This window comes from Ammospiza caudacuta, chromosome 4, assembly GCF_027887145.1.
Source record: "Ammospiza caudacuta isolate bAmmCau1 chromosome 4, bAmmCau1.pri, whole genome shotgun sequence".
NCBI lineage: Eukaryota > Metazoa > Chordata > Aves > Passeriformes > Passerellidae > Ammospiza > Ammospiza caudacuta.
Window position 1 is genome coordinate 9507001 of NC_080596.1, and position 24589 is coordinate 9531589.

At 39.8% G+C, this 24589-nt stretch overlaps 1 protein-coding gene across 3 annotated transcripts in view; it reads left to right on the plus strand.

The window, feature by feature from the left end:
• Nucleotides 1-24589, plus strand: part of NFKB1 (nuclear factor kappa B subunit 1) — a 57770-nt gene that overhangs the window by 23417 nt on the left and 9764 nt on the right. Inside the window, exons 6-16 of one of the 3 annotated variants that reach the window (XM_058803940.1) lie at nucleotides 5891-6039; nucleotides 7546-7709; nucleotides 8474-8632; nucleotides 10241-10345; nucleotides 12180-12271; nucleotides 12832-12970; nucleotides 15428-15487; nucleotides 16494-16580; nucleotides 17468-17665; nucleotides 20737-20878; nucleotides 23994-24108. In XM_058803940.1, coding sequence (XP_058659923.1) covers nucleotides 5891-6039; nucleotides 7546-7709; nucleotides 8474-8632; nucleotides 10241-10345; nucleotides 12180-12271; nucleotides 12832-12970; nucleotides 15428-15487; nucleotides 16494-16580; nucleotides 17468-17665; nucleotides 20737-20878; nucleotides 23994-24108 — 1410 coding nt within the window. Of the gene's footprint in view, nucleotides 1-5890; nucleotides 6040-7545; nucleotides 7710-8473; nucleotides 8633-10240; nucleotides 10346-12179; nucleotides 12272-12831; nucleotides 12971-15427; nucleotides 15551-16493; nucleotides 16581-17467; nucleotides 17666-20736; nucleotides 20879-23993; nucleotides 24109-24589 lie in introns of all 3 variants that reach the window. The other 2 variants (XM_058803939.1, XM_058803938.1) reach the window with 2 other exon arrangements.

The following is a 24589-nucleotide window of genomic DNA, read 5'->3' on the forward strand; positions in this document are numbered from 1 at the left end:
TTTCACTGGAATGTTCAGATATAAAATAATTTACTTCAGTTGAGCCAGATCTTTGGATTCTGATCCAATCTGCAATGATAATAATACAAGTGATACTTTATAAACGTCTGGTAGGTCACACAATAGCATGACAAGGAGTTAAATGGGAAATGGAATTTCTCCTTGAGTAAACTAGAAAGCAGAATGTTCTTTGGCTTTCCATCAAACCTTCTAATTTCATTGATCATCACTTTTTAATTTCATCTATAGCTTACACACACACACAGATCCCTTCCCTTCCTTCCCATCCCACTGTGTGCATCTGGGTTTTTTTCCCCAGTACAAATCCCCACATGGCAACACCTGCTGGGAGAGGCTGGCAAGGGAACACAAGTAAATTCCTCAAGGCCATGGCTTGTTAGTGCCTGTTCTTGATTCAAGTGGTGCCAGGAAAGACAGAAGTGTTTCACACCTTTTCCTGTAAGTCTTTTCTGTGTTTTGTCAGAATGTACTTACTTTGTCTTAAATGAGCAGAGCACAATTGAAAATTGCAATTTTTTTGTTGCATTTGGGTTTTTTTATTTTGGTTTGGTTTTATAAATTTTATTTTTATTTTTTGGTGGTTTTTTTTTACTCTCATGCCAATGTTTTCACTATAAAACCGACAGTAGTTGATCACAGTGCACTATAAAACCGACAGTAGTTGATCACAGTGCAGTGAAAGGACAGTAGCATGAGCTTTGGCTGTACTGTAAAAAAAGGAGGTTTTGTGACAGATCTTTAAACCTTGGCCTTGGTGTGGTCAGTGCAGATCACATTGGGATCTACTTTGTGAGAGTTTGGCCAACTCTCTCAAAATTACTAGTACCTACCATGGATGTCCTGAAAATAGACATCCTCTGTGGGCAAAAAACCATTGCAGTCTCCCTGCTCTGTTTTCATAGGATCATGGATTGGAGGCCAAAATGAAAACACATTTATGGGATGTGACCTCTTGCATAATGTGGACTGTTCAATTTCACCCTTTTTTTTTTCCTCCCTGCACTGTCACTAACTCGTAACTAAGCTGGAACACATCAAGACATATCTCTCACATAAAGGCTGGAGTTTTGAAGACTTTGCTATGTCTCTAAGCAAGGTGTTTTGGTATTTAATTGCATGTTTAACCTCTCCCTGTACAGTATATTAGTAGATGGTGTAGGTCAGGAGTTAATGTAGCAGTTCTGCAATGCCAGTCTTTACACTTGAAACAAATTTGCACTGGTCAGCAAGGTGGAATTGGAGTAAAACCTCTTGTTTAATGGAACAGTCCTGACTAATGGAGTCTAGATAACAGTAGATTCCATAATATCAAAATCTAGATCCCATAATATCAAAACTGGGATTCATTTATCTTAATGATTTGTGGACTTACGTTCCTTTGCTTAGCCCTGTCTTTGCTAAGAGTAATCCTAATATGTAGAAAACATCTTGCATATTCAGAGGATTCTATATAACTTTGTGTGTTATTATGGAGAGCAGACAAGTTGTAGATAATAAAGATGTTACAATGAAGTTATGTTTCATGATTGCAACTTAAAATTCTTCATTTAAATTTCATTTTCACTCACTTAGTGTAAGTAACACAGCACTGGAAAATTCTACTGTCTAGAACGGTTGAAACCAAAGCTTATTCATGAACTGCTTATTAATCATTACTATTTTATCCAGAGGAAAAAGCAATCAGTAGTATAAAAAGAAAGGATAAGGCAGCAAAGTCTAATATTATCACCAGCATACTTAACTATCTAAAGTATTTTTATTTATAATTTGCTTGGGTTTCATATATTTGAAAAAATGTCAGAAAACTCATGCAGAAAATTTCCACTGTCCTTCCACGTTCATCATGTGTGCCCTGATCTTGCATGCTGCTGTTAGTGTGGCCAGATCCATGATTTACACTGAAGTGCTTGTTCCACTTTTAGGTGTGACAAGAACTTGCTGAAAACAGCAGAGTGAGGGAAATGTCCTGAATTTTCATCTCCTCGGGGGCAAATCTACGTGGGTGGCTGCAGTCTGTAGTTCAGTGTTCTTTGTGAGCTGGATGTAAATGAGCTCCAGCCCGGAGTTCAGAGGTGTGCCTGAGCTAAAGAGCACCATCTCTCTGCACTAGTTTGGGCACAGAGCACTTTGGCTTGTGAACTGGAGCTGCACACCAGTTAGGCAGCCCTGGACCCAGGCACACCAACAGAACTGCCCAGCCAGTCTGTCCTGGGGCTATTCAAAATTATACCTCAGTCTGGAGATAAGAGTTCTTGAAATCTGGGATTTCAGCACATTTACTTCGAGTTCAGGAGGAGAATTTATGGAAAACTACTTTGCTGATGAGCCTTGGTGATAAAAGGAGCATATTTATTTGCTTTTGCCCCTGTCCCCAGTAGGAATTAAATGTAAAGTGATATATACTGCTGATTACAAGTCCAAAAAATCACCCAACAACTGAAATAAGGAAAAAACATGAGACGAGAATAAGCAGACTCTTTGGTATAAATCTTTACCCCTCTTAAAAAGCTACTGAATCAAATTCAGTGAGATTTGAGCTTTTTACTGGTAAGGCTGATTTAGCTAAATATGAGGCACTGAATCACTTTAGGAGCTCCGTATTTTTGCCATTAGAGTGACCTCAGAGTTAGAGGATCAGATCTTCAGCTCCCATTGGTTTAAATTACTCTACATGGCTTTTTCTTAAGCCTTTTAAATAAGTACTCAGCTGCCTACATGATTTGTACCACATCTGAATATTTTGTGTTTAATTAGCAACTGAAAAAAGAGAGATACTGCTCTGTAAAAACAAGCTGTTCATAAAGAGTGAGTGATTCCTCATCTTTGGAACACTTCTTGTACAAGGCTACGTGCCTAGGACAGCAGTAGTGACACTCTGAGGGACAGGCAGGGCTGGAGCTGCAGTTATTCAACAAAGGGATTGGAAGGAGAAATAGGTGCTTTTGTAATGCTGGTGTTGTAGGTTTAATGTGGCTTTTTCCATCATTTGCTCCTGTTGTTGACCAATTAGTTTCATTTCTTGCTTGTAAAAGTAACTGGAAAAAAACATCTTTGAAGTATGAAAATGTTCTTATAAAGTTGTAAAGTCTTGGAACCTATAAAAATTGGCTGGGATCTGGATTGACGGAGGACATGAAATAACTGAAAAAAACTTTCTACTCTTGTTTTGAAACTGACTCAATTTCAAGTTCACAGGATCCTTTTAATCTTTCAGACAAATCTCTCAAACAGAAAGAGCTGATAAATGTAAGCCTGCAGCCTTTTAACTTTATCAGATCAATTGAATGCTGCTTCAGATACAGGATGTAATCAAGTATTACAGCTATACTCTACCCAGGAACTCCTCCTTTTATTTTTTCCCCTCACCTTTAGTTTTAAGTTCAATAGCTGTTTTCTGGATCACAGCTCTGATTTTGAGCCATACAGCATCCACATGCTATCTCCCCCTCATGCTGAGTCTGTTTTTGTGTCAAAACCATAATCCCTCTTCAGCATTGTAACATACCTTCTACCTTTTCAGGCCTTTGACAGTGTTTCATAAGTGCAAACCTGGTAGTTACTTTTATACCTTAGTGCCAGAATTGATTTAAAATTATTCTGAAATTGTGGCATGATTCAAGGACATTGAAAAGTTATTTCAGACTTAATTTATGGTACATAAGGATATTTAACCACTCAGACTATTTTCCTGGGCACCAAGTTTACCCCAAGTGACTCAAAATCAAGCAGGAAAGTCTGTCTATAAGAAATAAAGTTAGGAGATGTTCAGAGACATTATGTCCCCTTTGCAGCATTGGACATCAGACTGGATGACAAAAATAGTCCTTTCTTGCCTTATGACCTACATAAGGTATTACGTTTTAGGAGCCCTTTTGTTTTTCCCCTGGGAGGGAGAGACTGCAAAGATCATGCTGAGCTGAGTAACAGGGCAGATTGCAATCTGGTTACCACTGCAGTTCTGTGCTGAGCTTTCAGGGGCTGGAAAGTCCTTGTGTGCAGCAGTCCTGCCTCCAGTTTCACTGTGGTTTCTACAGCTGATGGAGGATTGTCTTGAACTTTTCTGATGTGACACCAGAGCATCGATGTTATTCATAGTGAATATAGCACTGCAGATGTGCTGGGAGCTTTGTAGTAGGGAAAGACTTATTGAGTGAGAAGTAAAATGAAAAGAATTATTTTAAAGCTACCTTTTTGAACAGTTAATTGTAGCAGTGGTGGTGACATACTGTAACACTGAATGCCGTGGTTTTTATTTTCAGATGACTTTGTGAAAGGTACATAAATATTTTCTCCCTGCTGGTAAATGACAGAAATAGTCCAGCAGTGATTGTCCTGCATCTCTGTACTGTTTCAGTCCAGATTTCAGTGTGGAAACAGGAGGGAAGCATCAGCCCTCTGTCTTGTATTTTAGAAACTGCCACTTGTAAAATGCACATTACTGCAGCATTATACAGTTAACTAGCAGGAGTGGGTAATGAGAGGGCTTTTGCACACCTGCTCCTCCTGGAACTACTTTTTCATAGCTGGGATTTTTTTTTTTGCTTTCAGCAGTGAATAGGAAGGCAGGGAGGGCACGCACTGTACATATGCAAAGTGTTTCAGCTGTGATGGAATGGGTTCAAGAGAGGGGTTAACTGGAGTGAAGGAAGCTAGCAGGACTCAGTAATGTGGTGAAATCGAGGCAATCCCTCGCTAGCAGCATTTTATCAACAATATAACCTTAAATATTCAGTTCATCACTGATTCATCACTTTAATGTTTATCGTGATCCTTTAATGCCTTGGTTGATTAGATCTATATGCTGCTATAATACAAAGAACTTGGCCTAAGGCAAATTAGAAGAAAAATTAGAGGAGGAGGGGGAAAAGCCCAACATTGATAAAAGGGTTAATTAAGTGAATTGGAAGGGAAGGTAATGTTTGCTTTTTAAAAAGTGGGGTAATTTTATGTTCAGCATAATTTGAAAGTGGTGCATAACCCACAACAGCCTTGGAGTATTACTGCCTTGGAGTGAGGAAAGAAAATAAAGTTCTAAATAATATATGTAAAGCAAATAACTTACCAGTATGGTATGTTATTAGTAATTTTAGATGTGTTTTTGAGGCATTGTTTTTTATTAAAAGCTCTTTAAAATGTATGGTGATTAGAAACTGTGCAAAGGGGAAAAAAAAGCTTTGTAGGCTTTCAGAGTTGGGTATATGAAAGAAAGCACACAGTTTATCATAGTTCTAGTCCAGCAAAATCCTAGGTGGGAATTTATTGCATATCCTTGTGTACACTTAAGGGAGATATTTACTGGACTGAGTAATACGTCTTGATGAAGTACATGAGCTAACAAAATGCCTGTTAATATAGAATTTATTCAGTGTAAAATCTACCTGAGGAGTCCAATATTGTAATGCGGCCAAAATGTTTTCTAACAATCATAATGTTTAAAAGTAATTTTCAAAGTCTTTCTGAATTGGGCAAAACAGTGCAGGGTTTTTAGTTTAATTTTCTATATGCTTCTGAATGGGTAACAATATTTATTGTGAATTCAATGTACTGATTGAAACTTAAGGAGAGCAGTGTGGACTAAATGGCCAGAATGTAAAAGTGAGATTCATGTTTTAAGAAACAGATGAGTCTTTCCTTTAACTTTTTTGGTCAGTACTTCTGCCATTTGCATATCAAGTTCAATTGGAAAAGAAAGTGATGATCTGGTACAGTTAGTTTGCCATTTGTATTTCATGAGGAAATGCATACACATTTCTCCCATGTAAACTTGATTGTACTTAACTGACAGAAAATGCTCACCTGGAATCATCACTTGTTTCATTTAAAAAAAACAGTAAGCAAACCATCCCACTTTCTTCATATTTAATTACAGATCTGCAATTATGTTGGACCTGCAAAAGTAATTGTCCAGTTAGTAACTAACGGGAAATATGTCCACTTGCACGCTCACAGCCTGGTGGGTAAATTCTGTGAAGATGGAGTGTGCACGGTTCTCGCAGGACCCAAGGACATGGTTGTGGGGTAAGTCTGGGAGCTCCTCTGCAAACCTCAGCTCTGGGGGAGCATCAGGACTCTAAAAAGCATTACAGAAATACTCCTAAGAGGCAGCTCTGGGGAGCACTCGTCTCCATGCTCTGATCTCTGTTTTTTTTTATATCATAAAAAAGAAAATTCAATGGGGTTTTTGTTCACCTTTGTAGAATTTTCCCTAAGCAAGCTAAATTTATTTAAGTAAATAATTTTTTACTTAGAATTTTTATAGTTTTTATCTCTTAGTGTGCAGTCTAAATTTGTGTTGTATGTCCATTCTTTAAAATGCAAGGAAGTTTGATCAGAGAAGAGACTAAAATTAGTGTCATTTTGTCACCTCTTTGATCAATATTTTACTTCTATTGAAACCTGTCAATAGAAATGTGATGGAAAGCATTAAGAAAATAGGATTAGTAAATTTGAAATTAATGCAGGATGGGTATAAACATGAAAATACTGCATAAGTCAAAATTGTAAAGTTTAAAGCAGAAAGATTATAGTGAAATTGCAGTTGGCCTGTTCTTGTTTAATTTGAAAGAATAATTGTTTATATCAGTAAATGGAGCTGAAGCTCCCAACCGTGTTTTGAGGCTTAGATCAGGTTTCATGCTGGCTGTGAGTTTTAGTTCTGTGATCTCAAGAATGTCTTTGTTGGTGAAGATGATGAAGTTTAAAAAGCTGAGAAGGTTGGGAGAGAGAGATTCTTTTAAACTGTAACTTTTGATGTCCAAGCCCAGTGCACTGACTTTACCGTGCACAACAATTTAAATAGCTTTATTTCAAATGCTCCTTTTCATCTTGAAAAGTTTGGCTCATTTTCTAACCTGTCTTGTTTTTCATCAGATGTTTAGAACCAGCTTTCCTGTCCTCACTTGACCCCCATGAAAATTGAGTTATTGTCTTGTTTTCATACTTGCAAATCTAATTGATTTTTCAATATGCCAGCAGATTTTTACAAAAGCACACCTTGTATTTTGGATATTTTTATTCAAATAGATACCCAAACTATCTTGCAGAATGACCAGAGCCTTCCTTAAAACATTTTATTTGTAAAATACCGCACTGTTTTCAGCTTCTTAGCTTGCTCTCCAAACCATTTTCAACAGATGGAGCATACTCTGAGCAGTTGCTCTGCTTAACAGACACACAGAATGACATATTAATGTCATTGCCAAGACACAGCAAACAAAGTGTGACTACCAGATTTTCCAACATTTTGTAAGTTGCTTTCCCAGTGGAAGTCTGAAACCTGACAGATTACTGTTTATGCCATAGGAAAGTGCACCCCCATGATCGCTGTCATAGAATGGTGCGCATTTTACATGTTTTGTCATCTCGACTGAATTTTTCTGGATGGAAAATTCTCCCTCAAACACTAATAGGGTCTAAGTAAACCTGTAGAGTCCTTCTGTAGACTTGGGTTGTGTAATTGCCTCTGGTAAGAGAAAGGCTGCCTATAAGTCTGGCCTAAAGCATTCCCCAATCAAAATTTGGCAGGTTTGCAAATCTTGGAATACTTCATGTCACGAAGAAGAAAGTGTTTGAAACTCTGGAAACACGCATGATAGATGCTTGCAAGAAGGGATACAACCCAGGACTCCTGGTGCATCCAGAACTCAGCTATCTTCAGGCAGAAGGCTGTGAAGACAGGCAGCTAACTGGTATGTGACAATGATGGCCTGGTTTTAATTGGTGTTTTATTAAAAACAGGCTGAGCTTCTGAAAACACAGATTCCTAGCTGGAAAAAGACCTTGTGTAGGACAACAGCCAATGTCTATGTGCTTTTAAGAGGTGGTGCATTGTTGCTGTGTTTTAGGGAATCTGAAAGGAGTCTGCTGTCAATGCATGCATGAGAATGGAGAAACTTCCTTCCACAGCTGCCTGTATCAACCTCTGCACCTGTATTCCATTGCTATTCTGTTGAAGAAGCTCTTAAATAGAGTAATTTTGCATTATTGTAGCAAGACATGATATCCTTAATTAACTTAGGGACCTCCTTTTGAGAGCACTGTTTCATTCCGCTGCATTTCACCCATATTGCTGTAAAACCTGTGGTCTGCATTGCTTTCAGGCACTGCATAGAGGGGCCAGCTGTCTTTCCATCACTCTTAACACCAGGAATTCAGGTGTCCTTAGGGGTGGCCTCCTCCCTTTTCACAACCTTTATAAACTGAGAGCAGAAAGTAGTAATTTTCTGGCTTTTAATTATATAACTTAAGTAAGATCTGAAGCACAAACTGCCAGATGAACGCAGTACAATTTGAATAGCTGCTCCACGCTACTTAGAAAGGGAAAACCCAATGGATGCTAAACGTAAAGGAAGACATTTCCTCCCTATCCATGCCTTTGGAGGTTTGTTTCTTCTCTCTGTTTTGTTAAGGATGCCCTACCCTTTGTGTTAATTCCTCTGTCTGTGAATTCCAGAACGGGAGAGAGAAATCATCCGCCAGGCAGCCATCCAGCAGACCAAGGAGATGGATCTCAGCGTGGTGCGGCTCATGTTCACGGCCTTCCTTCCCGACAGCAACGGCAGCTTCACGCGCAAGCTGGATCCCGTCATATCCGATGCAATATATGACAGCAGTAAGTATATTTGGCTTTAATCACTTCTTTAATCAGGGGCAGGCTCTTGTACACACAGAAATGACAGGTAGATATTGCTGTACATAGACTCATCCAGCCCTGCCTGCCTGGTATTTGATGAAAAACAAGTAAGTAGCCCATGGATAATTAGCCCCATGTCTGTCGATGTACATACAGTGTCATGCTGGTTTTAATAGACAGTGATGCAAGCTATAGAGGAAGATTTTATTTTGCTGTTAGCATGTTTAATCCTGCCACTTTTATTATGAGGATTTTGTAAGTTCTTTTTATATCCATAAGAAGGGCTTGAATTTTACAGAGTTTTCAGTTGCTTTCTGTGACAAAGTGTTATTACACGAGATGTGAGGAAAAAAATCACTTTGCTTCTATCTTTGTTGAGAATTTGACACCTTTCAGTTTTGCAGACCATCTGCTTGTCCATATTTTAAAAGGTAGTGCAACCATTTCCTTTAGATCTGTCAGTATTTTTAGAGCATTCCTCTATTTGTCTTTTTTCTAAGAGAATTTTTTCACTTCATGTTTTCCCCTATGCTGTTAAATTATAGTGACTCATCTTACTTGAACCCTTTCTGCTGCCTGAATTTTCCTTCCTGAGGCTGTGGCATCCCATGTTCTTGATAGTAATTCTGTAATGACTCAGGAAAAGTACCTTTTTTTTCCTTTATGCATCAGTCATGTCTATATTATTGCTTTTTAAGGACAAAGTCTAGATCAAAATGTACTAAATGCAACTCTTCTGCTATAGTCTGTGCCTTGCTGTTAATCGGGCAATGTAGGTCAAAAATCTTGTCCTAAACTAAGGAGATAAACAAAGGTGACATTTTGTATGCATGTTTCTGCTGTTGTAAGTTGCCACACAGATGTCAGTTACTAGTTTCTGATCTCCCAAGGTGAATTCTTGATTGCTAATTTCAGAAGATCTTTCTTGGGTTTTGTTTGGGGTTTTTTTTGATACTTCATTGGCACCATTCAAGTCTTCACAGAACAGACATAACCTGTGGTAGCATAACTTGCCTGTCACAACTGCTTTCACTTATCAGATGACATTTCTGTCTTGAGGACCAATAGTTGTTTGTAGATGCCTCTACTAGGATCTGTGGAGGTGGGCTTTTTTATCACTGTCCAGTACACTGGCCAAAAACTGGCATGCTTTCGAGTAAGCCACAGTGTCAAGCAAAGCACTGTAGATAGCAAGAAGCAGCTCTCAGGAGTGTCACTCTGTCAGAAAGCAGGGAGGAAAAAGTTGCATTCTCTTGTACGGCCCTGCTGTCAGAAAATGAGTACTACTGCAGGGTGCTGGATGCAGGTCACTGCTGGGTTACCTTGCTAGTGCAGTAATTGTGCTGCAGTGGCTGGAACCTTATTTTGTAGTTCACAGTTCAGTCAAAGCTTAGGAGATACGAGATTGTCTTTCATATGGAAAGCCCTTGATTTATTCATATTTAAAAAAACACAGACAAATTCAGGTAGGTTGTATTGGAAGCTTGTCTTTCTATTGCATTTCTGTGTGTTGTGCTTGGTTGTGTTTTTTGAAGTCTAAATCTGTTACAAAAGTAAGCAGGTTTTTTTCATCTTCCCTTTCAATAGAAGCTCCCAATGCCTCCAACCTAAAAATTGTAAGAATGGACAGAACAGCAGGGTGTGTGACAGGAGGGGAAGAGATTTACCTGCTCTGTGACAAAGTTCAGAAAGGTAAGAGTCATGAGTATTGTGAGGCACACCAGGGTGCGCATCTGGAGCACAAGCCTCCTGTGCTCTCTTCAGTGTTGTCCCACTCCAATAGTGCAGCGGGATTTGTAAGCACTCAGCCTTTCTGGAAGTCAACGCAGCAGTCCAGAGATTTAATAAATCAAAAAAGTCTATTGCAAAGCAAATTCAGTTTTTCTTGATGATCATCTCTGTTCTTCTCAAGTTTCTGCCCTTGCATGTGTTCTGGAATTTTGAGGGGTGGTGGGTGCTGGGTGATGTTCAACTCCATTAACTCACACCTGCTCTGAATTATTCTAAAGGTCCTGATTTATTATTAAGTTCCTGATTGTGAAGAGTGAGTATTCTCATGGATGGGAACTGTATGTGTTCAGTACTGCTACTAATAACTTCATTTTTATGTACACACTTATGGTAGAGGTTACTCAGTGTAAACAGATACTTCTGACAGGTTCATTTTCAGTCTCTGCTCATGTGAGACTGTGAGAATTCAGCAGTATGGATTAGGACACTTTGGTTTTTATTGGAAGATAATGGTTAAACGTGGTTTGTTATATTTGGGCTAAGTAAAAAAGAAAAAAATATGGGAGTGAGGGAGATCCTTTGTATTTTTCAGCTAGAAGTAGTACTTGGGACACCCTGGTGTAGATTACATGGTAGAGTGGGTGCCTTCTTCTCATCTACTTGGAAACAGTCCCTGCTCATGTTGTTAAAACCACTTTGACATTTTGCATTGGTGCAAGCTGTCGTTTTCCATCTCTCTTTCTTCTAAATGCCCTTCTAACCATTTAGGGAAGAGGGAAAGCTTTGGGGGCTTTTAGGGACTTTGAAAGAACTCTTTTCCTTTAATAGTGCATCTACCCTCTGCCATCGGGAGGACTGAGATAAAACGCAACTCTTACGCACAAAATAAATAAATAAATGTCTGACTCAGTGGAAGCCCTGAGGTGGGGTTTCCCCTCAGCCAGACTGGGGTTTCCCCTGACCTCACTGCCTTCAGAAACCTCCTGCCTGAAGGAACTTGAGCATGCAGGACAGCGGGACTGGAAGTGGTGGTTCACAGACTTGAGACTAGCAGGTGGGGCACCTGCAGGGGAAGCAGTCTGTCTGCTGCAGAAGCCTGTCCTGCATCAGTCACCCTAAGAGACAATAGGCTTTTTCTAGCTTTTTCTCATGGGAGTGCTGTGGAAGGAATTTACTGGTGAGATGCTTTTCCTAAAAACATAAATAAATAAATAGAAAGAGAATGAAAGAAGAGTTGTTCAGAGGAGCAGAAGCCAAATGCCGTGTTTCTGGCCTGTGCTGTTGGAGGGTGAAGGATCCCTGCTGCCCCGCTGCTGGCTCACACCTCCCCAGTCTCTGAGCTGCAGCTCCACCGTGGCACTCTGCCAGCAGCAAGCGGAACTTGAACTGTGGCACTTCAGGTTTTGCTACAGTTTTTTGAACTGAAACTGTTGGAGGAGAGAGGGTGGTTTCTACATTTCATGCTTCAAGTTCTCCCCTCCTTGCATGTTTGTTCCAAATAAGGCTCCTCTGGAATGTTTTATAACCCTAGAATAGGAAGATGATGTGAACCTAGTTCTCTTTTTACAGCTCAGTAAATAGCAACTAGAGTGAAGTCATTAGGATTAGGCTGATGTAAATTTGATGTTAAAAATGTGTTTTTTCTGCTGTTTTCATAAAACAGATAAAGATAATTGATGTATTGTGTAGTATTTTCATCCAAGAAGTAAGCATTTTGATACTTATCTGAAATAACCATAGCCAAAGGTTAAACAAATGCACAAACATCCCAGAGTGTTACTTTCATTCTTTGCAGATGATATTCAGATACGTTTCTATGAAGAGGATGAGAATGGTGGTATGTGGGAAGGCTTTGGAGATTTCTCTCCTACAGATGTACATAGACAGGTAAGTAACAGAGCATTTGTCCTTTGTTAATGATTCTCCTACCTCTGTAAGCTAGGATTATATTATAGTTTGTAAATTATGTAAAAGCATCTGTATCCCATACTGACCTCCTCTTTGAGTCATTGCTTTCTAACAAAAAGACATCTGTTAGATGACTGAGACTACAGTGCAAGGATATTAGGAGAAAGGCCCATTGCTTTAACATGCACCCCCTGTAAAATGGGATAAGACATATAAACAGCTCTGAGAACTCCTGTGAACACGCTGAGAAAGCCACAGAAGAGATGCTAAAGGATGAGGGGACAAACAGTGTAGTACTGACATACGGGATGTGGCAGCACTTAGCATGGCAGTTCTGTCTTTCCCAAAAGGCTTTAGGAGTCAATCTCAGAAGTGAAACTGAAACCTAAAATGGAATTTTATTGTTGTAACAGCCCTTTGCTCTGAGCTTTTGCCTCCTGAGCCCTAAACCAACGCCTTCAAAATAGTGCAAATGCAAAAGCCAAGTTGTCAAAAGCCATGCTGTGTGACAGATATGCTTGTCTTTGTTTCCTTCACAGTTTGCTATTGTGTTCAAAACACCCAAATACCGAGATGTCAATATCACAAAGCCAGCATCTGTATTTGTACAACTGCGTAGGAAATCTGATCTAGAAACAAGCGAACCAAAGCCTTTTCTCTACTATCCAGAAATCAAAGGTAACTCATTAAACCCGTTCTACAGATTGGGAATGGAAACTGTAGGGTCCCTAGGAATGCTTTTAATAAGATGGAACTGGTTGGGTGAGGAATTTTTGGTTTTAGCTGTTATTTTTAGAAAATGTATTTGCCTCCTTGTTTTGGACAGAGTCAATATGCAGTGTGGTAGGTTTATAATGTGTTTTGTAGGTGGTGGTGTAGGACTGGTAGGCAGTAAATCCGTGCATATTTTCCGAGTGAGGCTTGTTCCTTGCAGATTCCCTGTATGCACTCATGCCTGTCCATACAGTAGATGGCACTCTTCCTCTGAGTTTCTGCCAAATAATACCTGAAGAGATTTTACTGTCAGTACTCTCAGATGAAACCTGAAACCACAACCTGTTTGGTGTCTGGTGGAAAAGGCACATATTTTGTAGTTCTCACCCTTTGCCATCATGCCAATGTCACTGATGTTTCTGTATTGTCCAGTTGCCTGTACTAGTTTAGTAAGCCCTAGACATTTCTTGTGCAAGCAGGGAAAATGCTATTTCAATCTCTTGTTTAAAATTTTAGTTGCTTAGAAGAAGTAGAAGAATTGGTATTGGATCTGCTTCCTAAATTAGTAGTTAAAAGAAGTTTAATCAGTAGATCTGTGCTCTTTGAAGTCTGTATTTCAAGTGTTTGATGGGAATGACAATGGCAGTCAAGCTTTTAAATACCAATAATGTTGATTATATGGAAATGCCTTGAGGCCCAAGTCATAATTGGTGTTTCATTGTATTAAGATTATCTTCCTGCTTAGGAATTTACCTGCCTGCAGGTTACACTACTGAATTCTAACCTTGAATGTTTTCTGTGCCTAAAGTAGAGCTGTGTTGAAATAAATTCCCTGTCAGAGTGTCTAAAATAAATGTGCATTAGTGGTGAGAGACTCAGGACAGCTGAAGCAGGCATGGTGGTGATCCAAGTGAGTCTACTTCACAACTCACAGAATAAAGTAGCACAAAGCATGAATTCACAAAAGCTTCCAGAGTTGCCAGAGGATTTCTTCTTGGTAATGATTTCAGGAACCTCTTGCACAAGTGTTAAGGGAAGTGAAGTGTTCAGCTGCAGAGCAAAATTGCCAGACTTGAAGCAAACCTCTTTTATGTGCCTCTTAATTGAGTAAAATTAATTCAACATTGTGTGCATTTTCAGATCCCCTATACAGCCTCATCAAGAAATTACCATTTAGGAACCATTTATATAACCCTTGTTGCAAATGTTCCCACAAACTTAGACCCATGTATGTTGATTTTTTTGTGTTTCTCTGACTAGATTGCTCTCTAGGGTTTTCTCTTCCCGTCAGTGTGAGTATGCCTGATGTGTGCATGCATACATACTTACACATCATGTGTACCTGGAAACAATGCACGTGGCTTTGTCAGTGTACTGGCTCGTGTTCAGCTGTCTCATCTGATGCACTGACTGGTGTCATGCATTTCATGCCATAACTGTGCATGAAATTTCTTTTTGTCATATGGCTGTTGAAAACTACTAGATGGTTTAATGAGCAAATGATATTTTGTTCTTTTCTCAACATTTCTACTGGATTTTAACCCATGTAATGTTTGCATCCCTATTTTTATAGCTCTTGTCATGACATTTTCACTTTCCCCAGTCACTGGGATAGTCCTTTTAAACTTTGTGGTTTGTTTTCCAGAGGTACTAAGTCTTATTTTGTATTTACACTATAAAATAAGTTTAGGCTTTTCTTTTCTCCTGCTGCTCAGCATGGTTTGACAGTAATATGTCCCTGCCTGAAAATAAGTTGTCTTTGTCTTTGTTACGGTATTTTAAGTAAATTATTTCAAGCAAGCAGAGTTTTCACCATTTCTTGCCATCCCTTAAACAAAAGTTGAAAAGGCACTGCAGGTACTCTGCACTGTTGAAACTCAAAAGTGCCTTGTGATCCTCTGATAAGGCTCCATTTCTGAAGCAGATTTGCTTGGAAGAAGAGCCTGTGCTTATATTCCCCAAAGGCAAATTTTCTTCAACAAATTTGGTGTTTGGAGCACTTGCTGATTCATGACTTGGCTTAGACACTGAAGAATTTTGGGGCCACTGATCTCCAGGGCTCTCAGTACATGAGACACTTTTGAAGGAAGCTCTGAGCCTCTCAAGACATCCCCATATGTGTCCCCCGAGTCTGAGCACAAGGCAGTGACGTGGCTGAAGAGACCAAGCCAGGCCCAAGCTGTGCTGCTGGTCTGACTGTGGACTTGGCACTGGCTTGTTCTCAGAAGAATTCTCTCTGCTCCAGTATGTACAAAGATTTTGTGCTGTTTGGAGCTTGAGGAAGGTTGACTCTTCTACCACACTCTGCATTGTCCTTAGTCCTAGTAACTGTAGTGATGCTTTCTGTATGCACACCCTGTCTGTGCTGTGCCTGCCACCAGCAGGACTGACTCCCTGTTCTCTCTGTTCCTTCCATCCCAGATAAAGAAGAAGTGCAAAGGAAACGGCAGAAGCTCATGCCCAACTTCTCCGATGGCTATGGTGGGGGCAGTGGCACTGGAGGTGGTGGCATGTATGGAGGGGCAGGTGGTGGTGCTGGCTCTGGTAAGGCAGCAGTTTTGGGCAAAGAGGGAAAAGGGCTCTCCTTTGAGAGCAGGACAGATGTTTATGCTGATTTTTAAGATGTAAAGAGGATTTTGTCTCCTAGGCGTATTAGACCTGACTCTGTTGCGTTTATTGTCTTCACTGTTACTCAGTTCAGTCAAGCATCTCCTTATTCCAAACACTTCATCATCCTGTTTGCCTTCCCACTTTGGGAGCTTTGTGGCGTCCTAGGGCCTTGGAGGTGCTGAAATTCATGAGACAGCTCAGTTCACTATCATTGTGGGTGTCTAAACTTAAACAGGTTTTGAACTGTTTCTTGGACCTCAATTGGAATTCGGCAAATTAATTCAGTGCAAAGAACTGTTAAAAAATTGGAGATGCTCTTTAGTAAATTTTCTACTGTGCTTTATCTGTTGAAGTCAGAGTATATCTCATATGCAGGATTGTGAGAGCATTGCTTTAGTTCTTGCAGCTGAGCATTAAAAATTTATAGGTCAGCAAATGTCACCTGAACCACAACCCTTTTTTTAGAGCAGGGAATAGAGCAGCATTTTTCAAATTGCTACATGTGTTGCTGGCAGCACATGTGTAGCATAACACCAGAATACAAATATGTTGTAATCACAAAGATTCAAAAGCACAGAGGCAGCTTGTGATGTCTCCGTTGCGTTTCAGAGGAAAGACATAGCAATACTACATTTGTGTGGTGTTGTAGATGTTGGGGTAGACAGTGACACTAGCAAACCACCTAGAATTTCTTTAGATTTTTGAAGGGGTAGGGGAAAGCTCATCTTTAGCCTGGAAAATTAAAATTTGCATGGAATAAAGCAGAAAGTACAAAGAAAACAAAAATTCAGTTCTTTAGGTTCATTGTTCTTTTTGATGGATGTAATCATTTTTAGGATGTAATTCTATTGATTCTTAATCTTTCTACATTCTCTAGGGTTCAGTTTTCCTTCATATGGATACTCTGCTTTTGGAGGGATGCATTTCCCTGGCGCAACAAAGTCCAATGCTGGCATGAAACATGGTAACAGCATAAATGCCTTTTTTCCAACAGTTGAATTGAGTTTGACCTGTATTTTTTTCTACAGTATGATCCAAAGTGTCAGGCAGGTCTAGCAAAGTGTGCTGGAGAGGGCCTCTTCTCAAACCTCTGACAGCAGAGGGGTTTGTGTAGCTCATACTGCCCTGCTTCTCTTTTTTCCTCTCCAAGTGTAGTTTCTTTTTACTGTGCAGTTCTGAGAAGCAGTGACCAAAACCCCTCCACGTGCTTCTGTATTCGGTGTATTGTTTCAAGCAGCAGCCCTCTTGCTTGCTTGAATGTGCTAATTACAAATGACCCAAGGACTAGACCACAGAAAATGTATCTTCCTGTGTTGCCACAGTCTGGTATTACTGTGTATCCCAGAGAAATAGATAGAAAAGATTAAGTTAATAATAAGGATACTCTTGGCTTCCTAAAATAGGAAGGTAATTTCAGATGTATATGTTGATTACTCTGTAGATACTTCCAGAGTCTCGGGTATGAATTTGCTGTTAGAAAAAAAAATATGTCTGAATAATTCCACTGGATTTTGTGTGAGTACTTCAGTACTCACAGTCTTGTACCATGAAAAGAGAGGTAAATCTGTTGTAATATATAAAAGTTTATTTCTAAAGTAGAGGCTGTCAAAGACTTAACATCACTTTAGAGCAGTCACATCACTGTGTCTGTCCATGTGTATTGGCATCTGGAATATCATTATTCATGAGTTTAGTGGTAAGTTTTAGATTGAAGTAAAGATTGAAGTAAAGTGAAGATTGAAGTAAATTTTTGTATTCATTTTTAAGGGTTTGGTTTTGTCTAGTTGAGTTTTACCATTTTTATTAAAAAAAGCAATGGTACTGAACATTAATTATTCTACTTTTTGTTAGAAGGTCTATCAAATTGCACAGCTGAACAAGACAGAAAGAGCTGTGATAAACAAAATGACCAATGGGGCATGAAATGTGATGTGAAGATGGAAGCTGTGGAGAGCACTGAGTGCAGAACATCTGCTGTTCATGAGAAAAAGGAGGATTCTGGTTTTTCCTGTAAGACTGAAGTGAGCGAAGCAGATTGCAGGTGGCAGGGTAAGTGAGCAAATAAATCTGTTTAGGGTAAATCAAACTGAAGTACTGCAAAGCAAGCATTAAAGGTTTGGAAACTCCAAAAATGTCTGTTCTCAGAACATGAAAATTCCCCAAGATCTAAGGTCCATCCCTATACCTAGTTCTGTAGATAACCTTCCACCTTTCTATTGCCACTGGACACTTAAGCTTCTGCTGGTCATGCAAGGAGATGAGACAGCTTTGCCTGCTGGACATGTTAACACTGCCTTTGAATAAACTTGTGTGAGGAAGGAAGCTGCAAGCAGTGAAGGCACAGGGAACATAACTCAGCAGTTGATATTTGGCTTTTGATATTTGAGAGACTTTAGTGGATGAGTTAATGGATGTTAGCGACTTGCAGTAGGTCTTCCCTGCAACACTGTTGAACTGTGTGCAAAGTAGCATTATTGGTTTGAATTTAAAATGTAAAAGTACCTGTTTACATTTGGCAAGTACACAGTGAAATAACTGCAGTAGCAAAGTGTTATACATCAAACTAATGCCTAAAAATTTTTGCTTTTTATGTATTTTTCATATATTTTTAGCTTTGTAGACCATTAATATGTGGTTTTACAGTTCCTGGTGTTTTTCCTACCCTTTCTCTTAGATTTTAGAGGAATAAGCTAACCTTCTAACACACTTCTGAAATACTGATTAGTCTTATTTTCAAGTAGAGGGCCTACAGAAAGAACATTTTGTTTTCCAATCAGAATCTTAGAAGACATAAAAGAAGTGGGGTAAAGAAGCCCTGGACCAACTCCACTGGTGCAGTACCTGGGGGAAAAACTTCCTAAGCAACTGCTCTCCTAATTGGACAATGTTTGTTAGATAGGATAATTTGTTAAACTTACAAAAACTGTAGAAATCTGTTCCTGGGTGTGCCCATAGCCCATAACTATGCACACACCTGGAAGCTTCTAATAAAGAACTGCTTTTTTATCTTACCATTTTAATATTGTTGTAAGGGGGTTTGTCTTTTTATTTCAGGCAACAAAATGAAAGGAGGAGGAAGGGAAGGGTAGTCATCAGAACTGGTTTAGCTGCAGAGTTCTAAAATATATAAAGACTGCAAATCACCCTTTCCCAGACAGCAAGATGTGCATTTCCTGGATTGTTTTGTTGTTTTTTTTTTTTTTTTTGGAACAGTTGATGGACATTTTTGAAGGATTTGAGTAATCATGCTTAGCATTAAAAAAAAATAGTAGTTGGACTAGAGAGACATGGTATTGGTAAGAATTCAGCACAAAGGAATTTCTTGGTTCTGGTTTTTACCAAGTGCAATATGATCTAGACCACTTTTGTTATTCCCTGGATCAGGGAGGGAGCACATTACCTTGTGTGTGTCAGCCCTGACTGACACTTGCTATTAACAGCACTAGAAACTTGTGCCTTGAGAATCCAAAGTGGCACAGGAGATGGGCTGTAGTTGTAAACACCTCCAAGGTGGAGCTTCTTGTGGTCTGAGAACAGATGGTGCTGAAGCAACCTGCTGTTTGTAGTTTTGGTTGTGATAAGTCCCGTGATTGGTTCAGAGAACAAAATCTTGTGCTGATAAGAAGTAGCAGCAATGTACATTTAGCTGTCATGAGGGAGGGATCTGAATTGTTTACTTGTTTTCCAAACAATTGAGATTGTAGGCAGGAAGCTGACCTTTTTTTAAATCCATTGTAATGGAATGAAAGGAGGTAATTTCTAGCTCCAGATTATACAAAGAATTGGTGCAGAAGAACAGGCTCCATAAAATAGCTACTGCAGGCTAGATTATTTGGTTATTAGACTAAAAGATACATATAATATTTTGAAGGCTATCTTTCCTGTGTGTTTAATATGGAAAACCAGGGAATTTGAACATGCAGTTCTTTGATCTTTGAAAATACGTATAACGAGAAAAGACTGAACTGCTTAACGCCCTTTAACCTGAATATGTATCCTGAATATAATACATTTAGTGTTAAGAAGTAAATAGCAAATATAAATCCATCAGCCCAGGCAAATAGTGCAGGAGCCACAGGGATGTACTGGCCAGAAAAATAAGCACCATGGACAGCTGAGTAAGTCTTTCCCTTACAGCAGTGATGTGTTCCTGTTTATCAGGGACACGCTTCTGACCTGGTTAAATGCCTGGTTTTGTGTAGCTGGAAATCCTGGCTATTGTCTCCCCATGTGTGCTTTAAATGACACACAGTCTGTTGTACTTGTTTGCATTTTGTAATTCCCAGCCTTATAAGGTTTTATGGAAAAATGAAACTGTTTAAAATATCGGCTGGTTTCAGATGATACTGTCTCTCAGAATGACGCTGTAGTTTCAGAGCTCATCTGTTTCATTTTCACTAGTTTCTTGCTGATACAGAACCACAGAAGTATTGACAGAGCAGCTAGAGTTGCTTTTATCCGCAAATTAGTTTCTTTTCTCCCATTTCTCCCTTTTGCCTCCCCACCATGACAACTTCTCTTTTTGAAATCTCAGTGGGGGCTGTCCATTTTATAATTCTAAAATCAAAAAACAAGTACTAACCATTGCAAAAAGTGAAATGTCTTAAACAGAAGAACACACTCTCTGTGTTACTGCTGTGCAGGCTAGACTGCATGATTTGAGTTGGAGAAGGAGTGCAAAGCCCTGCATTTATTCCATAGCTTTTCTCTGAGCTTCTCTGCATTGTTTGATGGGTCACTTAGGCTTCCCGTGCCTCAGCTTCCTCAAGGAAAAATGACTCAGACCTGCAAGTTCCAGATCCAATTTCTGCTCCTTTTGTCTCATTTCACATAACTGTATATTGGTGCTGTTAATTCAGTGCCAGTCAAACCAGAGGGAGCTTCCAGATTTGACTGTTCTCAGGGTTCCTGCTGCCTGAAAGTTCAGCATGCACCTAGTTTTGCTTCCCAGGCATTTGTTCTCTCTGTCCTTACCTCTCAGAAGTAATTAGCAACCATCTCGGTGAAGCAGTGAATAATGCTTGGTGCTGTATTTCTGTGACAGCACAAGTGCCTGTCAAAAGTAGGTGGTGTTCCAAGGAAAAGAAGTGAGCTGATGAAGAGGAAACTTTGTGTTGCAGATGCCCTGTTCCTGGAGAAGGCCCTGCAGCTTGCCAGGCGCCACTGCAACGCTCTCTTCGATTACGCCGTAACCGGAGACGTGAAGATGCTGCTGGCGGCTCAGCGCCATCTCACCGCTGTCCAGGATGACAACGGGGACAAGTGAGTTGACCCCACTGCACTTGCTGGGTTGAAACCAATGGGTTTGGGGGCAGAATGGTGCAGTCAATTTGTTCTGTCCCTCATGGGTGCCCATCACTGATGACGCCACTTCTCCTTTCTGCTCTTTGGGAGAGGTACAGCTGTGATTTAGACGCTTTTGTTTCATTTGCAAAGAAGTCATGTACACCATAAATGTCATTGATCAGTACCTATCAGAAAATAATCTGGTCATTGAGGGTATGTTGAGCATGCTGTGAGTTTGAGTTTCTTTGCCCTTTTTTACTTAAAATCTTGACTGAGCATGAATTGCTGTGCTTGCAGTGTATGGGGATCCTCAGCTTGGTGCTGAAGGAGAGGGCCCTGCTTTTTATTCCACGCAAGTCCCTAAGTCTTCATAGGATGCTTCAAGTAAGAGATGCACCAGGAGAAACAATAGCTGGAGGGTCCATGCTGCATTTCTCCTACTGACATCAAGTTCTTTCCAGAGGACATTATTTTGCTCTTGCTTATGTCTGTACTGTACTGTTGTCTTCCAAGGGATTGCACAGATGCTTGTGGCAGACTCAGCTGCTAATATTTGCAGATAAGTCTTTTAATAATGTGAACTGGACTGGAAATTCGCTTTGTTACTTAACAGCCGTGAAGGTTCTGTGGAACTCAGAGTGAAGCACTGTGAGGAACTAATGATCGGTAGTTATTTAAAATGAAATTCAGCAAAAGGGCTCTGAACAAATGCAAAGATAATCTCTTGCATAAGCAAGTGACACTATCACATCCTTACTTTTCAGCTGGCAGGCCCTGTGCAATCACCTACATGTCCTTAAATTGTAGTGTTTTGAACAGTAGAAGCCAGATAAGGCTCAAGGTGTCTAGCTAGAAGGAAAATTTCAAGTGACTGAGACCTGTATCCCACTGTTCAATTACTCTGAGAAAGGCTACCACTTTCACTCCATTTTCAGTGAAAATAGGCTTCAGATTACAGAGAGAGGACTGCACAATCAGAGAGGGCTACTTTACAAGCTTTGCTTTCCAACTGGAAACCTAATGTCTGCTTTGAGATAAGCAGGAATATGAAGGAGGTGGGACCTAGCAACAAAATCTACAAGTGCTATGGACAGTACAGCTTCTGTGTTTAAGAAAAAAAAGGGGGGACTTAGAGGAGTATTGAGCAAGTAGGCCCTGCATTTAAATACCAAAAAGGTGCTCCTCCAATTTGGACTTGCAGGGCATTTTAACTAAGTTAAAATACTTTTTAGAATTATAATAAATAGTTGTTTTCTTGCTGAATCAAGAAATACCTGCAAGTATGTGAGGCTCAAGTTCACATTGCCTTTCTCCTGAGATGGATTTATTCTGTGAGCATAATACATATCTGTATTACTTCACAACTTTTTGATAAAGCAAAGCTTTGGTGATTGTCTTCCAGCTCTCTTGGGGGAGAAGAAAAAGGTCAAAATTAATTAATAAATTGCCCTGGTTTGCACTTTAATAATTAAAATTATATGGCAACTAGAAAGTTTTTGATTAAGCCTTTCAGAAAACTTGGCTGTCAACAATTTATGGCCTTGAGACAGAACCCAGAAATCTGTGATTAGTGTATATTTACAGTGGACACTCAGTAACACTGGCTGTGACTGCATTTATACCAGTACCATTGCTCTGTAGATATCTGATGGCTCTGCAGTGGTGCTCAAATGCATCTTTTCATGCAGGAATATTTAAGAAATGGAACTGACCTTTTATGGTCTAGTCAGCAGCATCACATATAATGGTAGGGTAAAATTAAAATATTTGCTGCTGAAATGAGAACAAAAGTAGAAGAACAAATGTGTTTGGAGATTTGGAAATAAAATATCAGCATGATACAGAGCAGGATGAAAAGCATCTGTCAGAGCAGAGGAACAGCACTTTTCCAGTAATGGTGAGACTGTTTGTAGATCACAGGGGAGCTGAAGGAGGGAAGGTGCCATGATACTTCCAGCAGCAGTATATAGAATCAGCAAAAAATGCCCTTTAAGGATGAGTTTGGTTTGTAAATTTCTTTTCCTGTTTTAAAGGAAAAATTTAAATTTCTTTTCCTATTTTAAAAAATATCTTCTGGTTTTCACTGCTCTCTGTCTCAATTTCTGGATGACTCCTTGCCCTGAATGGCATGGAACTTCTTTTTTATTTTTCTGACAAAAGTGTAAATCTGAGACTGTTCAGGTGTTTCTGCAGTGGCATAACAGACACACCACATGTCCTGTGCTGATATTTTGTGTCAGCAGCAACTTGCTCAAAGATGAGTCTAGAAGGTGTGCCAGTGAAGGGCTTGGCAGGGTATGTTCCAAAACAAAGGGCATGATTTTCAAATGAAGTCCTAAGGTAGCAAGGCAAATGGCCAGGAGTCATGGATTCATAACCTGCTTTTTCCTGGTGCCATGTAGCTTGTCCAGCCCTCACTGGTTGTGAGGGACCTGCCTTTGGAGAAGAGCACAGGAAGGGCCATTGCATTAACCCAGTAGAAGTAAAGTGACTTGCTGTGCAGTCACTCATGTCTCAAAACAGGTGCTTATTTGGCATGATGCCTCTGGCCACTGTTGCAAATCCTGTGGTTGTTAGTCACTGGGCCTGAGTCCTTAGTCATTTTTCTGTTTGAAAACGAAATAAAGAAAAACCCACAGATCTGGGGAAATCCGTAAGGGAAAATCTGCTTTGGTAGCAGAAAGGCTTGTGGAAATTCTGCAGGAAGGTTTTCACAGTAAAAAGTGTTTATCTGCTGCATAATTCAAAATATGAAAAAAACAGTAAACCAGCAGAGAATCTGAGGATTTCTGAAATAATTCTTTTGTGCCACACATTTTGTATATTAGCCTAGTAGTTAAGAAATGCTGAGGGCCAGCAAAAGCCATCCTGAGTTTGCTTTGGTGATCGAGGGGTAAAACAGTTACCTCCTGACCTTTTTGTTTGTGTTGGGATTCATTTTAGGTCTTGATACGTAGTGTTGGAATCATTATCTCTAATAGTCAAGTGTTTATATCAGAATGCATTCAGATCTACAGCAAAGCCTTGAAACTTTTGTAATAAGTTTGAAAACAGTGTAAATTTGTTAATCTGTTTTTTGTTTTTGTTTCAGTGTCCTTCATTTAGCAATTATCCACCTTCACACTGAGCTGGTGAAAAACCTCTTGGAAGTGATGCCCCGTTTGAATTACAATGACATCATTAACATGAGAAATGACCTCTATCAGGTGAGCAGTTGTGGGGGTATAAGTGTTGCTGATTGTTTAGCCAGTAAAAAAGAAACTGCACAACTTGCTGTCGGTGGGAAGAGATCAGACTGATGCAAACAAGTTTAGAAAGAAGAATATACTGGAAGGTTGAGGAGGAAAGAGAGCATGTTGTCACTGGTTGAGTCCATAATTCTCTTGATGGTAACAGAAATGTCTCCATGGGCTAACTGTGGAACAGGCCAAAAAGAGTAAATTCTTCAGTTCATGGCTTTACTATCTGGCTTCTCTGTCACTAAACCAGAGGCGTGGATTACAGTGTGCCAGCTCTGGACTCCTCTGACCTTTCTGACACTGCTTAATTTGGGATCATGAGTCAGTTCCTGCATCATCAGTTATCTGTAGGCACATGTGGAAGCCATAATAACCTCTGCCATTCCTACAGCCCAGATTGTATTTGTGCCCATCACATGAGCACCAAGATTTCCCTTTCATTACTGCA